This window comes from Coenobita brevimanus, chromosome 57 (genome assembly GCF_032717465.1).
Source record: "Coenobita brevimanus isolate Jiangsu-jjx chromosome 57, ASM3271746v2, whole genome shotgun sequence".
Taxonomy (NCBI): Eukaryota; Metazoa; Arthropoda; class Malacostraca; order Decapoda; family Coenobitidae; genus Coenobita; species Coenobita brevimanus.
This window is the reverse complement of record NC_137010.1, coordinates 17,861,948-17,887,966: the sequence shown is the minus strand read 5'-3', so window position 1 is coordinate 17,887,966 and position 26,019 is coordinate 17,861,948. Positions and strand designations below refer to the sequence as shown.

Genomic DNA, 26,019 nt, shown 5'->3' with positions numbered 1-26,019 from the left:
TTTGATGTAAAAAAACAGCCAAAAGGCTGCAGAACACTGCCAAAATTAGGAGGTGTACTGTATCTATTGATAGGGTTTTTTTGTTTTGTTGATGTTTATGCATTGTGTTCTTTGTGTTTAGGATTATATTACATATTCCAGTGTGTGTTTTGATGTCTAAAAAGAACCAAAAGACTGCAAAACACTGCCAAAATTAGGAGGGGAACTGTGCATATTGATAGTTTTTTTTTTGGCTGTTTTTTGTTTATGCATTGTTTTCATGGTGTTTAGGATGATATTGCATATTCCAATGTGTGTTTTGATGCCTAAAAAGAGTTGAAAGACCACAGAACTCTGCCAGAATTAGGAAGGGTACTGTACATATTGGTACTTTTTTGTTTTTGTTGTTTATGCATTTGTTTTCTTAGTGTGTAGGATTATGTAGCATATTGCAGTGTGTGTTTTGATGTCTGAGAACTGCCAAAAGACTGAAGAACACTGCCAAAATTAGGAGGGGTACTGTTCATATAAGTTGGATATAGTTAGTACTGTAGGTTGGGTATAGGTAGGGTATGGATACAGTTGAGGATATTGCTCCAAATCTGGACATTGCCTGTATCCAGATATGCCCTAGGGTCTGTTATGTTGGATAATCAGGGGATTACTGTATAGGTACTGGGTATATGGTATATACTCTGATGTATGTTACTTTTAAATTACAGTACAGTATAAAAATCCCAAATTAAGACAGTAATACAATATGTAATGTTATGTGAACCTGATGCAAGGATATATATGAACACTTGAAAGCAGCAGTGAACATACAACTAGATGCGACTGCCCATGGCTGGCGTTGATGACGCTGCTGTATGGTAAACTTTTTACTGCTATTTAATAAACTTTTTATTGCCTTTGGTATATTTTTCTTTGCTTTTATATATGTAGAGAAAAAAAAGAAAAATATTAAGACATATGAACAATGTTACCTTGTATCTGTATATGCTGTACATGCCTATCGTATGGCAAGCAGAGTAATCGCTTTGTTTTGGGATGTGCCCACAAACACTTGCTACATCCAGTTCTTGGGATGGGTTTTTAAATTTATGTTATACAAGTATTTTTATGGGTCCCAGGATGTTAAAGTGAATGGACATTGTGCGGTAGGATGTTAAGTGGTGCATGACTGTACATGTGTGCCAGCTCATCATGTGTAAACAGTCCATTAACCCTTTCAGGTTTCTGACCTAGGCAGATTATGTCTGTGCTAGAGTCAGCCACTCACGCTGACCCGTATCTTCGCGGCCTGATGTTTTGCTGTGATTGCTCTGTGTAAATACACTTTTCATGATAGAATGTTTGTTTTGGTGTCATTTTAAAGCTGAATAGTTGTACTTTATTGTAGTATGTCCAAAAAGAGAGAACAAAGAAAATAAAGTGTCAAAATGATGAGTTGAAGTTAGGCGAAAAGCAAAAATTTTATGCTTTGCTGTAGAAAAATATTCGGCAAAAAATAACGAGTAAAGATATATAAATTTGGTGTAAATCATGCAAAAATACAATAAATTACCTTTACAGTGATTTATAGATTATGGTAATTTTTGCATTTCATTGCGCAGTAAAGCGAAAGGAAAGAGATGCACAATTTTATTTTAGTCAGTCGCATATTCGCTTCGCGGTGTTTTTCTTTGATAGGTCAGTGTAAATACACTTTTTATGATAGGATGCTGGTTGTGGTGTTATTTTGAAGCTGAATAGTTTTTACTTTATCGTAGTATGTTCATAAAAGGAAAACAAAGAAAATAAAAAGTCAGAGTGACGAGTTGAAGTTAGGCAAAAACCAAAAATTTTATACCTTGGTGTAGAAAAATATTCACCAAGAATAAAGTTATAAAGAAACAAAGCCATGAGTCAGACCAGCTGTGCAGTACCGCCACACTTAGAGCAACCATTTCGTGCCATCATGCTCAAGTCTCTTTGTTATGATGCGTAAACGGGATTTATGGTGAATATTTTACAAAAGTTTCTTAAAATGATGATTTAAAGCGTCATTGGAATCTTTGAGATTGGATTTGAAATGCCCATAATTTTATCCATCGTGAATTATGAACATTTGTTTCAGCAAAACCCCACAAAAAGACAGTATTTTGCATACTTTAGGTGGGATGAGCATGCATCTGCATGGTCTGACTGTAGAACTTTGGGAGGGATGGTTGTGGATGGGGGCCGACATCTGAGATATTCCCAGCCAACTTTTTTTTTTTTTTTTTTTTTTTTTTTTTTTTCCCACATGTAAATTGAGAAATCGATGATCTGCTATACACTTTGTACCAACCAACTTGTTCATAGAGCTGCACCCTCTCAGCCACCAGCCAAGACTCATGGAACCTCATTTTGAAATTTACTGTCAGTTATGAACATGCTGTGTTACACAGGTCACCATTTTCTCAGTAGGAAGAAAATTACTATATCCAGTTTGAAGCAGCTGTTATAAGGAGCCGTCCAAGGCCTTTTTAAAAAGAAACTACACTTTTTAAATTGCCCTTCACCTAGCCAGCCTAGCGTGATCGTGACGGGAGCGCTGTGTGGCGACGACTTTGAGTTTTAGTCTAACACTAGCTGCAACATGCCACATCACCTGGTCACTGAGGTACTCATGTCTTAGTGAATGTGTGTTTAGTGCACTTGGTGATTTGTTGCAAGTTGAACAATGAAGGGTCTTGAAGAGCATGAAATTCTGTCTCACACCAGGGAAAGACACTTATGGAGACTTCATATATTGCAACAGTCTTATGGGGAGGATTGTTTGAGCTGTATGCAAGTCACAATTGGTTCCAGTGGTTCAAATTGGGAAGAACACCCCTTGAAGGTGATCTCAAATCTGGATGACCTTCCACGTCAACAGATGACAGTCACATTGAGAAGTGCATGCTGTGGTCTGTGAAAATCGTTGCCTCACTGTCTGTGAAGTTTCCGAAGAAGTAGGCATCTGTAAAAGTTCGTGCCTCACCATTTCATCCAAGAAACTGAAAATGCATGGTGTTGCTGCAAAATTTATGCTGTGCCTGACAGCTAAGCAAAAAGAGAACCATGTCACAGACAGTTGGGAGTTGTTTGATTGTTCAAATACTAATGAAAACTTTTCTGAAAAATGTCATAACAAGTGGTGAAATGTGGGTGTAGGGGTACATTGTTGAAATAATAAGACAGAGTTCGCAGTGAATTGGAACATCGTCACCGTGATTTAAAAAAAAAAAAAAAAAAAAAAAAAAAGCACGTCAGAGTTGCTCAGATGAAAAAGAGATGTTGATCGTTTTTTTTTATTGGAAGAGCATTGTGCATCGTGAGTTTGTTCCGTGTGGTTAGACAGTCAATAAAGAATTTCACTTGGATGTCCTGAAGTGTTTGAGGGAAGCAGTGCAAAGGAAGAGGTCAGAGGTGTGGACAAGAAACTGGGTTACATCATGACAGTGCACCCGCTCATGTGTCGCTCTTTATTCTTAACTTTTTTGGTGAAGCATGAGACGACTGTTGTCCCCCAGTTTCCCTGCTCTCTTGATTTAGCTCCTGTGGACTTCCCTCCCCTAGGCTGAAACCAACCCTGAAAAGTCACCAGTATCAGATGCTACAAGGTATAGAAGAAAATTTGCCAAGCGCACTAAACACATATTCACTCAAGCACATATACACCCGAGGAACGTTACGCCTTATACACCTGCCTACCAGTTCGGACCTTTGTGTGAGACAACCGCTAGTGAAGCAGTAGCCAGACACTCAAATGTCTGGTACCACTGTGTGGGAGGGGAGAGGTTAAGGGAGGAAGAAGGCTAGGGAGGCTGATAGTTCCTACACCTCCCACTTCCATTCCCATCCTTCTCACATAGTTACCAGATAGATGAATGTTGGCAGCTGCTTTGCTGTCACTTGTCTCACATTTACTCTTTCAAAGTGGTGAGCGAGAGTATAATGCAGAACTTTCCTCAGGTGTACCTTGATGGCTAAGTGACATGGCATGATGTGGCTAGTGTTAGACTGAAGCTCAAACTTGCCACTACAGGGCATTCCCATTGCGATCACGCTAGGCTATCTAGTTGGTGCGCTATTCGGTTTCTTTTTGGACAGCCCTAATATATCTACAGACAAGTTGGTTGGCATGAAAATTATTTGTACAAATGCTCACATGTTCAGTTACTCACACAAATGTTCAAATACTTTCAGAGATAATGTACATTATGGATACACTAGATACTTACACAAGTACAGGTATCCCTTATTCATTGATGTTCTAGTTAACATTATTTCAGTTTAACTGTACCTATTCATTTTACACATGCCTAGCAAAAAATGTCCATTTTCGTTTAATCAGTTCGTTGGAAAAGTTAAAAATAAAAATATGATAAAAATTTTAATATTCTTTGAGTTACAGTGATAATGAGTTGGTGATGTGTGCATGAAATACCATTGTTAGTCAGGCTAATTATATGTGTAGCTTGCTGTGGGTAGCCTTTACTGTCATGTTACCTGAAGTGTATGACCTGAAATGTCTTTTTTTTTCCATTGTGTATTGTGATTTGCATTCAGCTACAATGGTAAATAGGTGCAGTACGTTGGGTGGCAGCACCGACGAAGGCAAAGAGACCCTGTGTCACAATGTATGGAAAACAGTCTCTGGTGACAAGCTGATATAAGTCTATGTATTTCTGCCAAAGAATTTGAAAAATATAACCTCAGGCTACTTGGTTATGTGCCTGTGAAGACAGGTGAGTTGCCTGACAGCCTTGGGATCCCCCCCCCCTTCTCTGTCTGTCTGTCTGTATTGTATAATGATATAACATTCAGTGTTGTTATTGTGTCAAGTCCTTCATCTTTCCCATACTGTGTACTGAGGCAGGTAAATCCAGGCATTAGAAGCAAAAAGTTGATCCCAGCACATACAGAAAATCCTCAGCATCACAGGTCAGAGAGCAACTGTGGCAGAATGCCACCGATGCCTCAGTGTACATTGGGCTGCTTAGACTGCCAGAGGTATGCAAACCTTCCTCACCCCAGTACAGTGGGTTAGAGAGAGCTGAAGCAATTTTTGAAAATGCATTGTGCATTGTCCACCTTGCGATTTCACCTTTGGCCCACATAATATATGAGGACAAAGTAGTTTGGAGGTTGTTCTGTCATGGCTGTTCCCAGATGGAGGATTTGAAGGAGGAATGATTTGAAGTAGATGATGGATAATAATAATGATCATAACTTTGACCTTGTCTACCAGTATTCAAGAGAATAAGCATGTGTCATGCAGAAAAAAAAATAGTCAAGAAGAGTTGTGTGGGACCCTTTCAGGCTCCCAAATATACGGCCCCTGGATGCCTCATGTGATCAAATTTTTTTCAATATTAGGTGGTGAGAGGGGAGTGTTTGACATCGAGGAACTGGTGGAAGTTCTGCGTGAGGAGAATGGTCAAGACATCACTGTCATACAGGTCAGTGTTAACAAGTAGAGCAGGAGAATGTCAGACGGTACAGTACATTTGCATTACAATTACTATCAAATTCCTGGCTTTCATATAGTGACTGGTGGTAAGGTAATCTAAGGCGCCGGCTGAGTTATCAGGTGGTGTGCGCATCAATTTAAATTTCTAAGAGGCTGCTAGAGGCTTTTGCCACCAGGGATGATAGTCAGGTACCTACCTGTCGGTGTTTCAGTCTTTAATAGGCTAGCTTTGAGTTCTTACCATGCAAGGATTATAGGACTATATGTTACTTATGGGAGGCAAGCTGAAGGATGGTGCAGGAGGGAGCAGGCAGGGTGGGGAGGCAGGTGGGAGCAGGGAGTGTCCTGATTAGCTGGGTAGTTCAAAAGCGACAATGCTGAAGCGTGATTTGCTGGGAGGTAGATGACGCCCATTGGCAAGGCAATGCTCCAACAATTCATCTCATCACCGCCTGCCTGGTTCAAATAACTGTGTTAGCTTCATCAATGGCCATGTTAGAAGCAATAGTGCTTCTGGAAAATTGTACCATGTTAGACCATTTTCATGTTAACAGAAACCATGTTAGATGAGGAATGCGATCGCAGTATGAAGCAAGTTTGATTCAAATGGGCTCTCTACCCAGTGTTTTGTGTGACTTATTCATGTAATTTGAGCTACTACTGCAAGTAAATATAATTACATATATGGTGCAAACATCAGGAAATGTCATGCATTTGCTTGCAAGTTTTCCCTCTCTAGTTATTTCACTTTCCTTCCCTTTGTGTGGTATTCCTACTCATTTACATTCTATCTTCCATGTCTCCAGTCTTCATCTTTCCTTTCATATTCTGTTTCCTCCTTTTTTCCTCATCCTTCTCCCTTAACTCCCATCCCTCACTCCTCCCATTTCTCGTCTCGTCTCCTCACCTCTCCTCATCTCTCTTCTCTTCTCCTCTTCCCTCCTCTCCTGTCCTTTCTCTCTTCTGTCCACATTTCCTTTACTTTAATTCCCTTACTTGCAGTTTCTAGTCACATTTATTCTCCAGGTTCCAGCCTCGTTGATGTACGTGGAATACGTGGTTATCGTCTCGAGCCGCTCCCGACGCCACTCTGATGCCCTGGCCCAGATTGTTCGTCGTGCCTATAATGCCAAGAAATCATGCAAGGATCCAGCACTTATACTTGAGGGCCGAGGGACAGATTGGGTGGCTATGGACATAAGTATGAGGCTTTGTTTTGGTTGGCTATATTGATACAGTTGTGAGATGGAGCTGAGATTTATTTATTTTTTATTATTTTTTTTTTTTGGAAAGGTTGATAGGTTTGGCATGCTTGTTGTATGCAGTCAAGAAGTGTGAGAAAATTGTTTTTTAGATAGATTGAATGGTATGGTATGTGAAATGGATCTGAGAAGTTTGAAGTCATATTACTGTACCTGGCAAAAGGATGATGGTGGTGAGTAGAAAGTAATGTAGAAGAATTGTTTTAAAGGTTTCTTGTGGCCTGTGGGACAGAGCTGAGAATTTTAAGGTTCTTATAAACAGTACTGTATACTTAATTGTCAAGGGTTGGATGATAGCAGTGGTTATGAGCATGAGGTATTTGTTTGCATTGGATAAAGGTTCAGTATGGCCTATGGGATAGAGCTGAGGTTTCTAGGTATTTTGAGGGTAAAGGGATGGACTGGATGGTGATGGATATGAATATGAGTGTTTATGTATTTCAAGGTATGCTAATATGAGTATGTATTTATTGGGAGGTTTTGTGATCCCTACGAGGCGTGGACCTTGCAAGAGGGGAACAAGTCAAGAGTGAGAGCAGTGGAAATAAGTTAATTGAGAGGAGCATGTGGAGTGACGTGGAGGGACAGGTTGACGAATGAAGAAGTGAAGGAACGTGGAGGGGTAGATGTGGATGTGGTTGAGAAGATTAGGAGAAATACACTGAGGTGGTTTGGACATGTGGAGAGAATGGAGAATGAAAGACTGACTAAGAGGGTGTATGTAGGTGAGGTGGAGGGAGGGAGAGGGAGAGGTAGACCGAGGATGAGATGGAGGGATGGAGTTGAGAGGTATATGAGGGAGGGGGGGGTGAGTTGGGGGGAGGGTAGTCAAATGGTGGGTGACAGAGTGACTTGGAGGCGTTTTGTCTGCGGCCACCCTTTGCGGGATTAGGGCGTCGGGCTATAGATAGATAGATAGATAGATTTTGTAAGGCCTGTGAACTAAAATCAAGGATTTTGAAGGCTTGAATGATGAGTTAATGGATATGGCTCATTTCACTGACCAGTATTAATAGCTTCTACTTTTGTTTCTTTTTCTTGTTCTGCATTGCACATCTCATTGGGAATAATATGGGATTGGGTTTATCTTTTTCCTCCATCACTTCTTGTTTCTTAACAACCTTCTCCCTCTCTAGGGAACATTGCGTTGCACATCATGGATGTCAGGACCCGGGAGACTTATGACTTGGAGACCCTGTGGAGTGTTGGGGCTGAGTATGATGATAAGAGTCAGCAACCAGACGAGGAGGACTTACTCAGTGTGTATAAAAATCTGGACCCCCTGGTTGAGCTTAGAGCACCAGCTGTCTCACCATCACAAAAATAGCATGTGAGTATAGGCAGTCTTCATGTAAAGTCAGGAATGTGTTCCAAAATATCATTTTTTTCTTTGTAACTGATACAGTGAACTGGGGAAAAATGTCATATCAGTAGTAGTAGTAGTAGTAGTTCCGTAGGCAGCCTGTCCAAACAGCTCTACATCCCTAAGGAAGGCCATGGCTGAGACCGGGCTTTCCCACAGAGCTCCCAAGGAGTGTATGTTGTGTTCTTGATGCAGGTGATTGTGTGCAATGCAGTTTTCCATAATGTGCTTAATAGTATGGGGTGCTGTGTTGCATTCTGGACAGGGATCAGCGATGGAGTCATCCAGCTACTTCTGATAACTCAAGAAGGCTGGATGATGCCCACATCTCAGCCTGGCCAGGTGGACCCTGTCCTCACGAGGGAGACAGGAGTCAGAAGGGTAGATTTCTGGAGCCCATGCATGCAGCTGTGTGTTGTCTTTAAGTGACTGAATGGAGTGGAGAGTGATTTGGATATGGATATGCTTCTGGAGGCTGGTTTGAGGCGGGTGAGGGGGGAGAGATGACTGTATTTGTGTATGATATCATGTGCTGGGTGTTGTTTTGATGTTCCATGGTGTGTGTGGATGTGCAGCCATGTAGTGTAGTGGATGGTGTGGGTTTATGGAGACTGTGGCGAGAATTTGGGTGCCTCTCATGTCTAAATGATCCTTGACTTTGAGGATTTTGGTTTCTTGGTGTAGGTGGTCTGTGGGTGCAGTAGCTGTGTAGCCTGTGATATTTTTTAGGGATTTGTTCTGTATGGTCTGTAGAGTGCTGTACAATAATACCTCGATATATGATACCCCTAGATTGGATACCCTGGCTTAACAGTGGGGGTAGAAATACCACCATACCACACCTAACTTTGGCCAAGCCCTAGTTTAACAACGGGTTTTGATTTTTTTTTTTTTTTTTAACCAATTTTGATGATATTTTAGACTAAAATTGTATGTTTAGGTTGATTTATAAACTGTTTGTAGACTATAATGTTAATCTGTTTTTAGACTTCAGTTAATGTGTTTTAGCCATAGGTGGGATGAACATTTTCATTTTAGGGTACAGTTTACTAAGCTTGATTTTTTCCAGACATATTTGACGATTTTCAAATTTTATCTGTTGGTTTTAGTGAGTTATTTACAGGTGTTAGGCTTAGGTTAGCTTCCTTGACAGCTGTTAGGCCATTTAGATTGGCTTTCAACTGAATGGAGTGGAGAGTGATTTGGATATGGATATGCTTCTGGAGGCTGGTTTGAGGCGGGTGAGGGGGGAGAGATGACTGTATTTGTGTATGATATCATGTGCTGGGTGTTGTTTTGATGTTCCATGGTGTGTGTGGATGTGCAGCCATGTAGTGTAGTGGATGGTGTGGGTTTATGGAGACTGTGGCGAGAATTTGGGTGCCTCTCATGTCTAAATGATCCTTGACTTTGAGGATTTTGGTTTCTTGGTGTAGGTGGTCTGTGGGTGCAGTAGCTGTGTAGCCTGTGATATTTTTTAGGGATTTGTTCTGTATGGTCTGTAGAGTGCTGTACAATAATACCTCGATATATGATACCCCTAGATTGGATACCCTGGCTTAACAGTGGGGGTAGAAATACCACCATACCACACCTAACTTTGGCCAAGCCCTAGTTTAACAACGGGTTTTGATTTTTTTTTTTTTTTTTAACCAATTTTGATGATATTTTAGACTAAAATTGTATGTTTAGGTTGATTTATAAACTGTTTGTAGACTATAATGTTAATCTGTTTTTAGACTTCAGTTAATGTGTTTTAGCCATAGGTGGGATGAACATTTTCATTTTAGGGTACAGTTTACTAAGCTTGATTTTTTCCAGACATATTTGACGATTTTCAAATTTTATCTGTTGGTTTTAGTGAGTTATTTACAGGTGTTAGGCTTAGGTTAGCTTCCTTGACAGCTGTTAGGCCATTTAGATTGGCTTTCAACTTGTTTTTGGGCTCATTTGGGTGGGTTTTGGGCATGGTTTGGGGGGAAACCCAAGGCTGGTAAACACTCCACATTACATGTTAAAAGTACCCCGATATACGATACCCTGCTTAACGATGGATTTTTACCTAACCAATTACATTGTTAAACTGGGGTATGCCTGTAGTGTATTTTAATGAGGTTAGAAGCCCAAGCAGCACTTGCATAATTCATTATTGAATGTATATATTGTTTGTATACTGTGGTGGTGGTTTCATTGTTGTGTCCAAATGTTGTATTGGCAAGTGACCTTAAGGCATTGAGTCTTGGTGTTAATTTATCTTTAATGTTTGTTATGTGTTGTTTAAGTGACATTGATGTATTGTATGTTACACTAAGGATTTTGTGTGTGTGTGTGTGTGTGTGTGTTTGTGTGTGTGTGTGTAGTAAGGGAGTGTTGTTTATGGTGAGGTGTGGAATGTGACTGTGTTCTGCTGTCCAGTTTGTGAGAAGAGTTTTTAGATTTGGCTGGGGCTATTTTGAGTCTGTTTGTGGTGAACCATTCGTGTAGGGTGTTGAGGTAAGGTTGGAGGATGTGTGTGAATGAGTTTGCATTTTGGTGCATACGTGTAAGTGTTATGATGTCCGCACAGGAAGCTATGTGTATTTGTGGGGTGTGGGTATGTCGTGCATGTATAGGGTTAAAGAGAGTAGGGGACAAAACAGATCCTTGGGGGATGCCGTTTGTGAAGTTTCTGATGTTCAGTGACTGACTGGGAGATGTTACATGTGCACATCTGCCTGCTAAGTAGTTAGCTAATTGTAATTATGGTAGTATGAGGCGGAGGTTATTGATAGCATGTTCGATTTATTATTTTCTGAGAGCAAGGGACTCCTGGTAAATTATTAATACAAACTCCACGGCTTGGGTATTTCTCTTATTACAATATAAGGGGTGTTACACATGAGTCTAATTTACTAGCACATAGATTTTGCATGGGTTATTCACTGTTCCCCCCTGTCGTATATTAGACCATTATCCCAATATCACGTAAACACTTGGTCTGGTACTATGAATGCACTTTATCGCCTTGTTACTGTTACACTACACTTAAGGGCGCAATCACTGTCTCGAAAGTCACTGGGCGGCAGGTGCGGCGGGGTGACATGCTGGCTACAGGTCTGCCAGGGCAGGGGCACCGCCAGGGGAGGCCATGCCAAGAGGGCACGAGACCACACGCAGGAGCGTCTTCTTTCATCCAGGACTGCAGGTGGCGAAGGGGCCTGTGCTTTCCAGGCTAGGAACAGGAGTCTGACCCTCAGGGCTGGGGCCGAACAATTCCCTGAGCCTCTCGTTCAGGTCTCAGCCGGAGGTAGAGGTCCTCCGCCGTCGGGGCATAGGGAGGTCCCGCCCGGGTGTTCTGGGGAAGGCCTGGAGTTTCCGAGGGCTGCGGCCCCCAGAGCCAGGCGGCGCCAACAGGGAGGGGCTGCGGCACTGGTCTGCGTCAGGGTCCGTCAGGTGGGTCTTCTCCAGGGCCAGTCATAGGGAGCAGAGGCTGGGGGAGGCTATAGGGCCTCTCCAGTACTCTCCTACGTCCTCTGCGTTGGGGGTCAGGACACTTGTCTCGCGCTGGGGCGGCGGGGTTGCTCTTTGCTGCTTCCGGCTGTGGGGCCCGGCTACTGGCTGTGGCTTTCCAGGGGCGCGACCATAAGGCACCGAGGCCCAGCTACTGGCTGTGGCCTGAGAGGGTGAATGGTTACCAGCACACCTTGAGACACCTTTAGAGCAGCTACCGGCCGTCTGACGAAGGCAGGAGCGGCTACAGGCCGACTCCTGCAGGAGGGGTGTGGAGCAGCTACAGGCCGACTCGAGGGCAACACCTTTGGAGCGGCTACCGGCCATCTGACGAAGGCGGGAGCAGCTGCAGGGCGACTCCTTCAGCTGGTATGAGGAGCGGCTACAGGCCAACTCAGGGGCAACGCCTTCGGAGTGGCTACTGGCTGTCTGACGAAGGAGGGAGCAGCTACAGGCCGACTCCTGCAGGAGGGGTGTGGAGTGGCTACAGGCCGACTCCTGCAGAAGGGGTGTTGAGTGGCTACAGGCCGACTCCTGCAGGAGGGGTGTGGAGCGGCTACAGGCTGACTCAGGGGCAACGCCTTCTGAGCAGCTACCGGCTGTCTGACGAAGGTGGGAGCGTCTACAGGCCGACTCCTTCAGGAGGGAGTGTGGAGCGACTACAGGCCGTCTCCGGAAGGACACCTTCTGACGAAGGCAGGAGCAACTACAGGCAGTCTCCTTGTTACCCTCAGGTCGGCTACAAGCCGATTCCTTAGCGAGGCGCGGGCGGCTACCGGCCGTCCCAAGAGGGAAGACACCTTCGGAGAGGCTACAGGCTGACTCCTGAAGAAGGCGGGAGTGGCTACAGGCCAACTCCTTAGGGGCGCTGGTAGGAGCTGGACAGACAGCTCCACCCCGAGATTGGTCGGTGGAACCTCGTCCGGAAGGGAGGGCGGGAGGGCTCCAAGTTATAGGGGCGTACGGCTCGGGCTGACTTGTGCCGTTGTCGCGCCGAGTCTCGGTCTGCTGCTTCTGCCCCTCCATGGGATCCTTGTGGGGGTGTCTGGGAGTTTCTGGGGGCACTATGGTGAATCCCTGGTGGAGGTGGTTGGGCATTCCAAGGGACACTATGCTGTATTTCAATTTTGTTCCCACCAAACACTGCCAGTCTGATGTAGCCATTCAGTCAGGAGATCATTCCAACACATTTCTTTCTGCACCCAACTGTCATTCCCCATCCTCCCCAGATACTCAAACCATCTCAGTCTGCCCCTCCTCATCACAATACCAGTACATTCCAGGGTGTTTACTGTGCACGGCCATGTAAGGCAATGCACACTTGGGACTGGAGGTGGCTGGGTTGAACACAGAGGACTGGGGTGACCTCGGTACACCTAGCACCACAGCAGGGGGTCAATACTTATGTTATGACACTCCAGCCATTTTATTGTGTTGCCACTGAGGGGATATGATAATAAACATAGTGTCAATGAGAGGCAGTGTCTGTGGCAGCCATCCAACGCGGGTGACGCTAAGTACCCGTGCACACGTCAGTCCTGGCAACACCCATCACTGGTGCACTTAGGGTACCAGTGCAAGGGGCCAAAAGAACACCGGGGGAAGGTTTGACTGATGATATGGTGAGTGACATTATTTGGCAATTCCACAGCACCAAGACATGTCACTCAGTAAAACCATACAGGTGATGGAGCACAAGGAACCTACCGCACTCAGTGTAAATAATTATGAGAAAACCAAAAGAACACCACAGACTGTAATGAAGAGACCAACACAGCGGCAACTGAGCAAAATATTGGAGGTGGCCGACTACTTCAAGGATTAATGGATGTGATTCCAAGGTGGTGACCATCATCCACTCACATGATATAGTGCTGCCTATTTCTTCCATCACCTCCATCACTTTCTTCCCATGTCTGCCCTCCTCGTTTCCTATTACTATCATCCACTCACTTGATGTGGTGCTGCCTACTTCTTCATCACCTCTATCACTCTATTCCCATGTCTGCCCTCCTCGTTTCCTATTTCTTACCATCATCCACTCACTTGATGTAATGCTGCCTACTTCTTCCTTCGCCTCTATCATTCTTTTCCCGTGTCTGCCCTCCTGTTTTTCTATTTCTCACCATCATCCACTCACTTGATGTAGTGCTACCTACTTCTTCCTTCACCTTTATCATTCTTCTTCTGTGTCTGGCCTCCTCTCTTCCTATTTCTCCCATCTTTCCTGTCACTTTTTATTACTCATCTTTCCCATTCAGGTGGCTTTACATTGAGTGACAAGCCTAATGGTTTCCTGTGGGCCAGGAAACCATATATAACGCTGGGTGGTAACCATACAACCAACCCATACGTGTTCCCTACGTGTCAACAAGTGGGTTGGTGGAGGGTTAGTGCCCCTCCCTGTAAAACAACTAACTCAAAGACAAACGGCCACCCTTTACGGGATTATGGCATCTGGCGATAGATAGATAGGTACGGGATTAGGGCGTCTGGTGATACAGATAGATAGATAGATACAGGATTACGACATCTGATGATGGATAGACAGACTGGTGGATAGATACAGAATTATGGCATCTGCCAATGGATAGATAGGTAGATACTGCCAGCTGGGTACTGATAGACAATGATCCACGACCTATTCTTCCATGTTATAAATTAGTGTATTATGGACACACCATACATTTTCAATGATTTAACTATAGTAGATATAACTATCTATCTATCTATCAATTGCCAGACGCCTCAATCCCGCAAGGAGTGGCCACAAACAAATCGCCTCCATGTCACCCTGTCCCCCGCCATTTCACTGCCCCGGTCCCAGCTCACACACCCCCTCTCTCATATACCTCTCCACACCATCCCTCCGTCTCATTCCTGGCCTCCCCCTCCCTCTCCCCCCACCACCTCACTCACATACACTCTCCTCATCAGTCTCTCACTCTCCATCTTCTCCATATGGTCAAACTACCTCAATTTGTTAATCCTAACACTTCCTCTCACATTCACACCAGAACGCTCCTTCACTACCTCATATGTCAGTCTGTCTCTTCATGTAACTCCACATGCTCCTCTCACTTTTTTTTTTTTCAATGCAAGGAAAAAGGAACCAAAGAAAAGGAGCCTGCAAACCGTCTCTTCCCCCAAAAAAAGAGAGAGAGAGAGCCAAATTCAAGATCCGTTCATTTCGAGATGCCTGGATACACTGCGTTGGAAAGACTGGAGATCATAGGAAGTACGAAATACAGACAGATGGACACAGTTCCAGAGTTGACCTGTTGCATAAATGAAGGACTGCCTGAAGCATCCCAGTGAGATATACCACCTTCCCTTCCCTTTATAAAACAACGATAATAAATACAAGGAAATTATAGTATATGGAAAGACAGTGAGGAAAACTATTTAGTACTGTATGTGTTTGTTTATGTAGATGCATTTCTGATGGATTTAGAAGTCTGTAGGAAGTTGTTACATAAGAAGATGGAGGGTGATCGGTTCTTCACATCCCTATATATCTATCTATCTATTGCCAGATGCCTTAATCCTGTAAGGGATGGCCACAAACAAATCGCCTCCATGTCGCCCTGTCCCTTGCCATTTCATTGCCCTGCTCCCAGCTTACTCCTCCCTCCCTCATAAACCTCTCAACTCCATCTTTCCATCTCATCCTTGGTCTCCCCTTCCCTCTCCCTCCCTCCACTTCACTTACATGCACCCTCTTCATCAGTCTTTCATTCTCCATTCTCTCCACGTGTCCAATATGGCTTAAAGATACGGTAATACACAACTCTGTACAGTAAGTGTTATGTACAGCTTTGTTTTACTGTGTTTCCATATAACTGTTCCTACTTGTTTTTATATATTGTCTTTACAATCCAATGTGTTATTATACAGTGAACTATGCTATGTAGCAGCTTCCTCTCTCTTAACTGTCTTGGAGGGTGCGGGCTGTGGCATTATCCCCAGCTGACCGCTCCTCTTCTCCTCGGCTCAAAATGGGTAGCGTGTAATTTTTCCCATGTCTAGGTCCGTCGCTTTTTTGTTTTTCCACATTAGCAGACGATTTCCATGAAGCGGCAACCCTGTCAGCCTGTCTGTCTCTCCATGCAGCTCCACATTCCTCTCAGATAACTTATTTCCACACCACTTTTCATACTAATAAAGATTGGTCAGGAGAAACACAGTAAGTGGGTTGGCCATGTGGAGAGGATGGGGAGTGAGAGACTGACGAGGAGTGTATGTGAGTGAGGTGGAGGGGCAGAGAGGGGAGGGGAGACCAAGGATGAGATGGAAGGATAGAGTGCAGAGGTATATGAGAGAGGGCAGTGTGAGCTGGGAGCAGGGCAGTGAAATGGTGGGAGACAGTGCAACATGGAGGTGATTTGTTTGTGTCCACCTCTTACGTGATTAAGGCATCTGACAATAGATAGATAGATAGATGGTTCAACTGAAAGAACAGGCAGTATCAAAGAACTGATGAACAATATCCTGTCTTACCTTCGTTCATCTCGGCAAGATGGGGAAGCTGTTTAAAACACTATCAACACAGAGAATATACACACAGCTCAAGCATCCTCTCTCTCTCAAAGGTGACTGACGGGATTTGAAGCTTCAGTTCAAGATAAAATACTTGTTTTTATTATGCTGATTAATGTTTACCTTTTAATATTATTCCTGTCTATATATCTGTCTATACCCAATTGCCTTAATCGCATAAGGGGTGACTACAAACAAATCGTCTCCATGTCATCCTGTCCCCTGCCATGTTCCTACCCTTCGCCCAACTTACACCCTCATCCCCGTTCATATACCTCTCTACTCCATCCCTCAATCTCTTCATTGGTCTCCCCCTCCCTCACTCACATACACTCCTAGTTAGTCTCTCACCCTCCATACTCCCAATTTACATCCCCCGCTCTCTCATATTGGCCCTATCCTACCACTATCCTCCATTCCACCATCTCCTCCTCGGTCTCCCCCGTCCACCTCATTCACATACACTCTCCTAGTTAGTCTCTCACCCTCCATACTCTCAACTTTCACCCCATGTCTCATATACCTTTCAACTTCATCTCCTACTCGGTCTCTCCCTCCCTCTCCCCCCTCCACCTCATTCACATACACTCTCCTAGTTAGACTCTAACCCTCCATACTCCCAGCTTTCACCCCATGTCTCATACCTCTCTCCTCCATCCCACCATCTCTTCCTCGGTCTCCTCCTCCCTCTTCCCCCTCCACCTCCCTCATATACACTCCTAGTTAGTGTCTCACCCTCCATTCTCCCATCCCTAATTTAGTCATCTGGGTTGATGATATTCACGTACAATACCACCTTTTTATTTATCCTTTTTACTGGCATGCATCCCAACCCCGACCATGGTGGTGGTGATGGTGGTAGTAGTAGCAATGGTGGTGGTGGTGGTGGTGATGGTAGTAGTAATAGCAGCAGTAGTAGTAGTAGTAGTGGTAGAAGCAGTTGTAGCAGTAGTAGTAAGAACTGGAAATGTCAGCCTGCTATCCAGCCTGGTGTCTAGTGTGGTCTAGCTTGCTGCCTAGCCTTCTTGCCTGCCTGCTTATCTGCTTGTCTACCTACCAGCCTCCCTGTAAGCCAGGAGACCATTTACAATGCTGCGTGGTAACCATATAACCAACACATGTGTGTGACATAATTATTATGGCAATAGATAGATAGATAGATAGAGATATGAGTGAGGGGGAAGGGGAGACTGAGGAAAATGAGGAGGGATGGGGTAGAAAAGTGACATATAGTGGGTTTGTGTCCACCCCTTCTGGGGTTAAGGCATGTGGTTATAGATTTATTTTATGCAAGAAAAAAGGAACCAAAGGCCAAGAGCCCGCAAATTGTTCCTTCCAAGAAAAAACAAAAACAATACAAAAGAGAGCCAAATTCAAGATCCGTTCATTTTGAGATGCCTGGACACACTGCGTCTGTAAGACTGGAGATCAGAATTATGAAGTAGGAAATACAGACAGAGGGAGACAGTTTCAGGGCTGACCTGTTGCATAAATGAAGGATTGGGAGTAGTGGTTAACTCTTGCATTAGAGAGCTGGACAGAAAAGGGATGAGACTTTCTTGTTAGACGGGTGCTGGATGGGTTCTGCATCCTTTATTTCTTACACTCTGGGTTGTCCTTCAGATACCACCCTCAGAGCAAGATCACCATACATGCTACCTGCCCATCACCATACATACTACCTCCCATACATGTTACCTGCCCACACAGCCAGAGTTAGCATTCACCACCCAATTCAAAAGAAAGGACGTTCATCTGACCCTGCTGATTACCGACCAATTGCTGTCACATCTTCTCTTAGTAATGTATTTGAAACTGTAATTAACAAGCACATAGTCAAACATCTTGAATCCAACAACTTAATTAGTGACAGACAATATGATTTTTGCCACAAAAGATCCACCATTGACATAGTCTCTTGACTCATACCTTCCATCAGTCAGTTGACCAACATGGAGGATCTCATTCAGTAGCCCTTGATATTTCTAAAGCTTTTGACAGTGTGGCACCATTCCCTGCTGTCCAAACTCCCTTGTTGTTATGGCCTATCATCTTTTGTTCCTCTGCTTTACTCGTCTCTCAGTGACAGAAAGATGAGAGTAAGAGTAGATGGTGTATATTCCAGTTTCCACTCAATTAATGCTAGTGTGTCACAAGTATCAGTTCTGTCTCCAACCCTATTCCTAATTCATGTTAATGATCACTCGCAATCCCATCCATTCATATGCAGATGACTCAACACTTCATAGCTCATTCACACTCAAACACCCATTTACAAAGTTTAATATCTCTAACTCACAACTCAGTACAGCCATCTCCATAAATCAGTAATTCAAGATCACTGAATGAGGGCAAAACATTCTCATTTAATGCAAGGAAAACCAAATATATTCAGTATACCAATAGAAAGACATTGCCTGATTCTTATATTACCTTCAGTACTACTAATATTCCCATCTCTAAAAGTATTGAAATTCTTGGTGTCTCATTTAACAATGCCCTCAGCTGGACTTCTCATGTCAGATCACTTGCTAAAACTGCCTCAAAGAAACTTAGATTACTGTACAGAGTCCGTAACTTCTTCACTGACGAGCAGTTAGCTATAATTTAGTCATGTGCACTCTCAGCTTGAATATTGCTCACCCTTGTGAAGTGGATGTGGAGAGGTTGCATTAGAACAACTAGACAAAATTCAGATCAAAGCTGTTGGAATTATTAATAACCCTGCTATTATAAATAAACTACCTCCCCTACAAGGAAGGATTTTTTTTTTTTTTTTTTTTTTTTTTTTTTTTTTAAATGTGCTCGACTTTCGGCATAGGCTTCACAGCCTGCTCCCAAGGCCCAGTAGTCCTACATATCGTACACCTCAACATATCACCACTTCGACGCTAACACCTAGGGCTGTCTCATACAGGACTGGTGTATTGGTATTAGCAGGGGTATTTTTATATGTCGGCGGGTCTTCTGGTAGATCAGTAAAGTCTGCCGTAATGAAATTCGAATCCTTAAACTGTTTCCTGCACCAGTGGGGATTTGAACCTGTTGCCTCCCTTGCATTATTTTACAGATATTTTTATGGCAAATGCTCAGACAAAGTTGCGTCCATTGTGCCACCTCTCCATGCCTTTCCTTGTGCTACACGGGCATCTGGTAGCGCTCATGACTGGAATGTCACACTGCCATACTGCAAAACTTCTGCCTATCAGAGTTCTTCAATTCCCAGAACAGCATCTCTTTGTAACTCACTTCTCCAGAGTTATGTCCCCCCAAACTTCCACCTACAGCTGTTCAAGTTCAACTGTTACAGATTTCCTGTGAATGGAGGACACCTGTAATCTGGTGTATGGATTTTTTTTATTTTTAATTCATTTGTTTTTTCTTGGCCATGTGGAGAGGATGGATAGTGAGAGACGGACGAGGAGAGTGTATGTGAGTGAGGTGGACGGGGGGGGGAGGGAGGGGGGGAGGCCAAAGATTAGATGGAGGGATGGAGTGGAGAGGTATATGAGAGAAGGGGGTGTGAGCTGGGAGCAGGGCAGTGAAATGGCTGAGGACAGGGCGACATGGAGGCGATTTGTTTGTGGCCACCCCTTACGGGATTAAGGCGTCTGACAATAGATTGACAGATAAATAGATAAACAGATAGATAGACCGTAAGATGTAAACAAACCAAGTATATACAGTGGGAGTGGTAGGGAGGAAAGGACAGTGTTCAGTTTTAATTTCATGCCATAGATTATCGCTGCCCTGTTTTTGTCTTTTGCTTTGGGCATTTAACTTTGTGTGTGTGTGTGTGTGTGTGTTGTAGATGACAGTGGTAGGGAATGAAGAAGGTAGGAGTGGTGTTGGATGTGGTGGTTGTGTAAAAGGAATGTTGTGTGTGTGTGTGTGTGTGTGTGTGTGTGTGTGTGTGTGTGTGTGTGTGTGTGAACCATTTCATGTGGCAAAATATGGTTGATCCTCCTGTTTTAAAGGTGTTTGTAATTCAGCCCTCAAGGAAAGTAGAAATCCAATTTCCCCCCCTCTCTCTTTCTCTCACTGGTCCTCTCCTGAATTTCCTCCTCTTTCCATTTTTCTTTCTTTATTACCACTCTTCCTCCTCCATCCATCTCTCACATCCTTTCTGGTCCTAGGTCATTTTCTTCTCTCTTTGCCCTCCAAATCAATCAACCGCCCCACTGGCGAACATCATCTGTCCCCTCCCACGGTAGAGAAGCGACTGAGTGTTTGTCAACGCATCGTCAATCGTCATCACCGATTCACCGCGCGAGGGCAGCACTAAAGCCCTGTACACTCTGGGCATCAAGTTGTGCAACAAGTTGCAGCCTCATGGCCTGCAACATGTTGCCAACGGGCAAGAGTGTCCACACTAGAGAATCACAAGTCATCATTCCCAATGTGATCTGGCGTGAAGATGCTCTCTGGATGACAGTTGGGCGGCTACTACCCAGTGCCTGGCCCACATCATTGCACAACATGATGCAGAAATGCCCTCGAGCCAGAACGGCACATCAGTGCGCGCAACTTGGCCCGCAACACCGAAAATCAGTGATTTTCAACGCGTCGTGCAGCTTGATGCCTAGTGTGTACGGGGCTTTAGACGTAAGCTTGCAGCTGTCTTTGGAGTCTCCTGAGGTAGGTAGGTCACCATCACTGCATCGCACATCACCGGTCATCGCCCAGCTCCAGCAGGTTGAGGAAGACAAGAACGAGTTCTTTGACCTCTGTTAGGAACTAGTGTTTGCCACTAGACCACATGGGACATCCTGCTGGAGGTGGCAGGTTACAAAGCCTGGCGGCGGTGCTCAGGGTGGTAAGTACCCCCAACGGAATGTTTTTCGGCAGGTGGCTTTAGGTTTCTTTTGTAGTTTTCTTGGTGCTAAAATATATTTAAGATATTCCTATGTGTGTTTTGAGGTCACACTGGCAGAAGGACCACAAAACAGTGCCAAAAATATGAGAGGTACTGTACATACAGTGGTGTTTAGGTAAGGTGTTTTTTTTGGTTTTCAGTGCTTTTTATGAATGTTTTTTTTGGTGTTAAAAATTATCTTGGCTATTCCTATGTATGTTTTGATGCCAAAATATACCAGAATGACCTGAAAACACTACCAAAATAAGGAGGAGTACTGTACATACAAGAGTGTTTAGGTAGGGTGTTTTTAGGTTTTCAGTGGTTTTCCTGCAGGGTTCTCTTGGTGTTTACCATTACTTTTGATATACTTATGTGTGTTTTGATGTCTAAATATACCTGAATGACTGGAAAATACTGCCAAATTAAGCATAGGTACTGTAGAAACAAGTTTGGTATAGGTTGGAGGTGGGTATAGGTAGGGTCTGGGTGTGGTAGGGAAATAGTGTTCATTATCCATATGTTGCCACTACCCAGATATGCCTTTGGCTCTGTTATGTCCAGATAATTGAGGGGTTACTTACTTCATAGATTGCATTCAAGACATGCAATATATAATAAAAACAGAAGTGAAAGTGGTTTGACTACTCAGGTAGTGCCCTTGATCTGTCTCCAGTGACTAGGCTGAAGGAAATGAATACACATTCGAAGTATTGTACGTATTTCAAACGATAGATGGTGTAGCTGGATAAGGGTTACAGAGGTGATACAGTTTTTAGGTACCAGTAAAGAATTGTACTATATACAGAAAAGTCATACAAATAAAAATAATAAATAAATAAGATATGCAGCAATAATCACAGGCAAGTAAGTGAACTTTGGTATGGATTGAAAAATCACAAAATGTACAGCTTTAACCTACTGAAAACTTTACTAAATTTTTATCTTCCATCATGACAAACATCACTACTATAGGGAAAGTTACTGAAACTTGCAAATGTTCCTTAAGATATTAATAGTATATTTAAACCATTTCGACTCACAAACAAAAATCAGAACAAAGTTTTTACTTTTTTCCCCTATAATGTCATTGCCCAGTTTCTGATGTCCTGACCTACTTGGAGATCTACTGAAATTGTGTGGTTCTCAGATACCAGCTTACATGGCACAGCAACTAAGATTCTCAACATGGACTGGGAATGGTCTTAATTGCTATATCATTTTCCATGTTTCTTATTAACCAATGAGCAAAGTTTCTTTTGTAAGACCGGGACTCCCCCTCCCCCTCCCCCTTAATGAAGCACAACCCAGTCTTGCACCTCAGTATGCCACATTGCTGCAAGTTGTTGACTGAATTACGTATTTAAAAAGGGGGGGGGGGTTATCCCCCAAAAATCAAATTTTGCCAAGTTACAACACCAAATATACATTCAGTGTTACAGCATTTTCAGGAAAAACAATATTTCAAAAATAGTTTGAGATAGGTAGGAATCTTTCATTTTGTAGGTAAAATTCCACAATTCTGCATGCCAGTATTAAAAGCTGTAGGGACATAATTGGAAGAAAACTGGAGGAATTTCATCACCACAGTTCTTGATCTGGAAACTACTTTTCCAGATTCAAGAGTGGGGATGGTCTCACTATACCTCATACCAATTAATTTGGCCAGGTATGTATGGCAACACTGTTCCCACCGAGATTCTGATTGGCTGGAGGGGTTTGTTCGATTTCGTTGTTGCTTAAACCGATACTCTCTTTATTATCTGATGTGATACTGAATTTGTCGACAATACAATCGTCAAAAGCAATAACAAATCCGTTATATACTTAACAACAATGAAATCTGCGTAGGAAGATAGAAATATGAGTCAACAAATTATTATAACAGTTCAAGTCAAGGTCAGCATTCGAACAATTCCTTTAAATCGCCGACACTCGATAAAATTACAGAAAATTAAGGAAACCTGCTTAATCGAAGCGCTGGTGTAACACTTTTAAATTTTAAGTCCAGTCCGTACTATGATAATAGAGGAGATATAATGAAATAGTTTCCTTTAGCCTACTTTGATTTTCGCAATTTTTTCAAACCTCCCTCCCCGCACAACTCGTCTTTTCATCAGAATTTTTAATTATTCAGAGTTGTGGCACAATTTAAGGGTACAGATTGGACTTAAAATTTAAATGTGTGTTACACCAGCGCTTGGATTAAGCAGGTTTCCTTAATTTTCTGTAATTTTATCGAGTGTCGGCGATTTAAAGGAATTGTTCGAATGCTGACCTTGACTTGGACTGTTATAATAATTTGTTGACTCATATTTCTATCTTCCTACGCAGATTTCATTGTTGTTAAGTATATAACGGATTTGTTATTGCTTTTGACGATTGTATTGTTGACAAACTCAGTATCACATTTGATAATAAAGAGAGTATCGGTTTAAGCAACAACAAAATCGAACAAACACCTCCAGCCAATCATAATCTTGGTGGGAACAGTGTTGCCATACATACCTGGCCAAATTAATTGGTATGAGGTATAGTTCATATTCCAAACTTCTTATAACTCATGGTGCCTTGGTGAGGCTTGGCAAAAGGGTCAGGTGAAGTCAGTACCGAGGACAAAGTTCCATGGGAATACGGGCGAGCTGGTGGAAAATTTTGTGGATGACCAGAGGTTTGAGGGTGGGTGTAGGGTGGCTGTTGGGTGGGATATGGAGGCTTGTGGGCAAGGGATGGATGGTGTTGTGAAGGCAAGGACAGCTGGTTCAGTGACCCAGTTGAACCTCTGGAGAAAAAAAAAAAAAATCATCATCATTCCAACCCTAATTCCCACCTATTAGATGGGGTGTGTTAGAATTAAAGAAATAAAAATAAATTAAGGCTAAACATCACAGAATTATCAAGCACCATTTCCAGTGAAACAGGCCATGGATCATTCATACACCATCCATGCCTTGAAACCCTGGCTTCAATACACAGACATAAATAAATGCAGCTGTGACACACACACACACAAAGACGAGAGCATGGAAGGATGACGAATACCATGAGATGTTGTCAGATATGGCTAGCTACTTGCAAAAAATAATTGAGAAAAGCAATAATATAATTTTGGTGGGTGACTTTAATTGTAAAGAGGTGAACTGGGAGGAATGGTACTCGGGAGGCGGCGAGGATTCGTGGGGCACTATGTTATTAAACATAATAATGAATAATGTGATGACGCAATGGGTCAAAGAAGAGACACGGTTTCGAGGTGAGGACACACCAGCAAGGTTAGATTTACTGTTCACCAAAGAACCCGATGTAAAAGAATCATTGGAATATCTCTGTCCTTTGGGAAAAAGTGATCACGTGGTCATTGAGTTCCAGATGTTAATAGGAAACGTCGAGCCAAGAGACGAGCTTCATAGACAGGGAAGATACAACTTTGGGAAAGCAAATTTTACAGGATTGAGAAACTTTTTTGAAAATGCGGATTGGAGAAAATTCAGAGAAACAAGAGAGATACAGAGGAAGTGGGATATCTTTCTAGACCTCTATAATTTGGGAGTGGAAAAATTTGTACCAAGAGTAAGAGGGAAAGAAAACAGGAAAAAGGAGTGGTTTAATAGAAGGTGTATTATAGCAAAAAGAGAGAGAGATAAGGCGTGGAACAATTGGAGAAAGAGAGGTAACGACAGAACAAAGGAAGAATATAAAAGAACAAGAAATGAATACACAAGAATACGTAGAGAAGAAGAAAGGAATTTGGAAAAGGTATAATTGACAAATGCAAGGATGAACCCAAACTGTTTTATAGATTTGTTAATGGCAAACTGAAACAAAAGGACGGAATCACCAAGCTGAAAGTAGAAGGAGAGGTCTTTAAGGATGCGGCAATGCAAGCAGAAATAATGAACAAACGTTTCCAGTCAGTTTTCACTAAAGAAAAGGAGCTTGTGGAAGGGGAGGGAGTGATTAGAAATGTTCCGGTGATGAAAGATATAAAAGTGGAGGTACAGGAAGTGTATAAACTACTGGAAACTCAAGATGTAAGGAAAGCCCCAGGACCTGATGGAATTTCTAATTGGGTACTGAAGGAATGCAGAGAACAACTGGCGGATAAAATTCACAGCTTAATTGTATGCTCACTGGAAGAGGGGAAAGTGCCAAAAGAATGGAAGAGGGCAAATGTGGTACCAATTTACAAGGGAGGAAACAGGGAAGAACCCCTGAATTATAGACCAGTGTCTCTAACCAGCATGGTCGCAAAATTGTGTGAGAGAATCCTGAAAGACAGATGGATAAAATATCTGGAAGAGATGAATATTTTGGCTGAATGTCAGTTTGGATTCAGAAATGGAAGGTCATGTGTTTCTAACTTGTTGAGCTTTTACTCAAGAGCGATTGATGTGGTACAGGAGAGAGATGGTTGGGTGGACTGTGTGTACTTAGACTTAGAGAAGGCCTTTGACAAGGTACCTCATAAGAGACTAATGTGGAAACTAGAATATGTAGGAGGACTAAAGGGGAAACTTCTGGAATGAATGAGAGACTTTTTGAGAGACAGACAAATGAGGACAGTAATAAAGGAAAAGATGTCTGGATGGAGGGAAGTAACAAGTGGAGTCCCTCAAGGCTCAGTGTTGGCGCCAGTAATGTTCCTGATATACGTAAATGATATGGTACATGGAGTGAACAGTTATGCAAGTCTGTTTGCTGATGATGTAAAGATCTTGAGGAAGATAGAGGTTGAGGAGAATTGTAAAATACTGCAGGAGGATTTGGATAGGATACACAATTGGAGCCGGACATGGGAAATGAAATTTAATGTAAAGAAATGTAAAATATTGGAAATGGGTAAAAGTACCAGGAGACCATCACTGAATTATTTTTTGGGTAATGAATTGATCACAAAAAGGAGAGAAGAGAAAGATTTGGGAGTGCTGGTCCAAGATAGTTTGTCACCAGAAAAGCACATTAACAAGATAGTTGGAGAGACTTATAAACTCTTGACTAACATAAGAGTAGCATTTCATTATATGGATGAGGAGATGATGAAAAAATTGAT

General features: G+C 42.9%; 1 protein-coding gene across 6 annotated transcripts in view; it reads left to right on the top strand.

Moving 5' to 3' along the window:
- The window catches only part of RsfS312 (ribosomal silencing factor RsfS-like protein, 312), a 108,030-nt gene that overhangs the window by 49,859 nt on the left and 32,152 nt on the right, over positions 1-26,019 (top strand). For all 6 annotated transcript variants that reach the window (XM_080274432.1, XM_080274430.1, XM_080274435.1 and 3 more), the window contains 3 exons: positions 5,368-5,450; positions 6,488-6,662; positions 7,860-8,053. In XM_080274432.1, coding sequence (XP_080130558.1) covers positions 5,368-5,450; positions 6,488-6,662; positions 7,860-8,050 — 449 coding nt within the window. In that variant the 3' untranslated portion in view covers positions 8,051-8,053. The remainder of the gene's footprint in view (positions 1-5,367; positions 5,451-6,487; positions 6,663-7,859; positions 8,054-26,019) is intronic.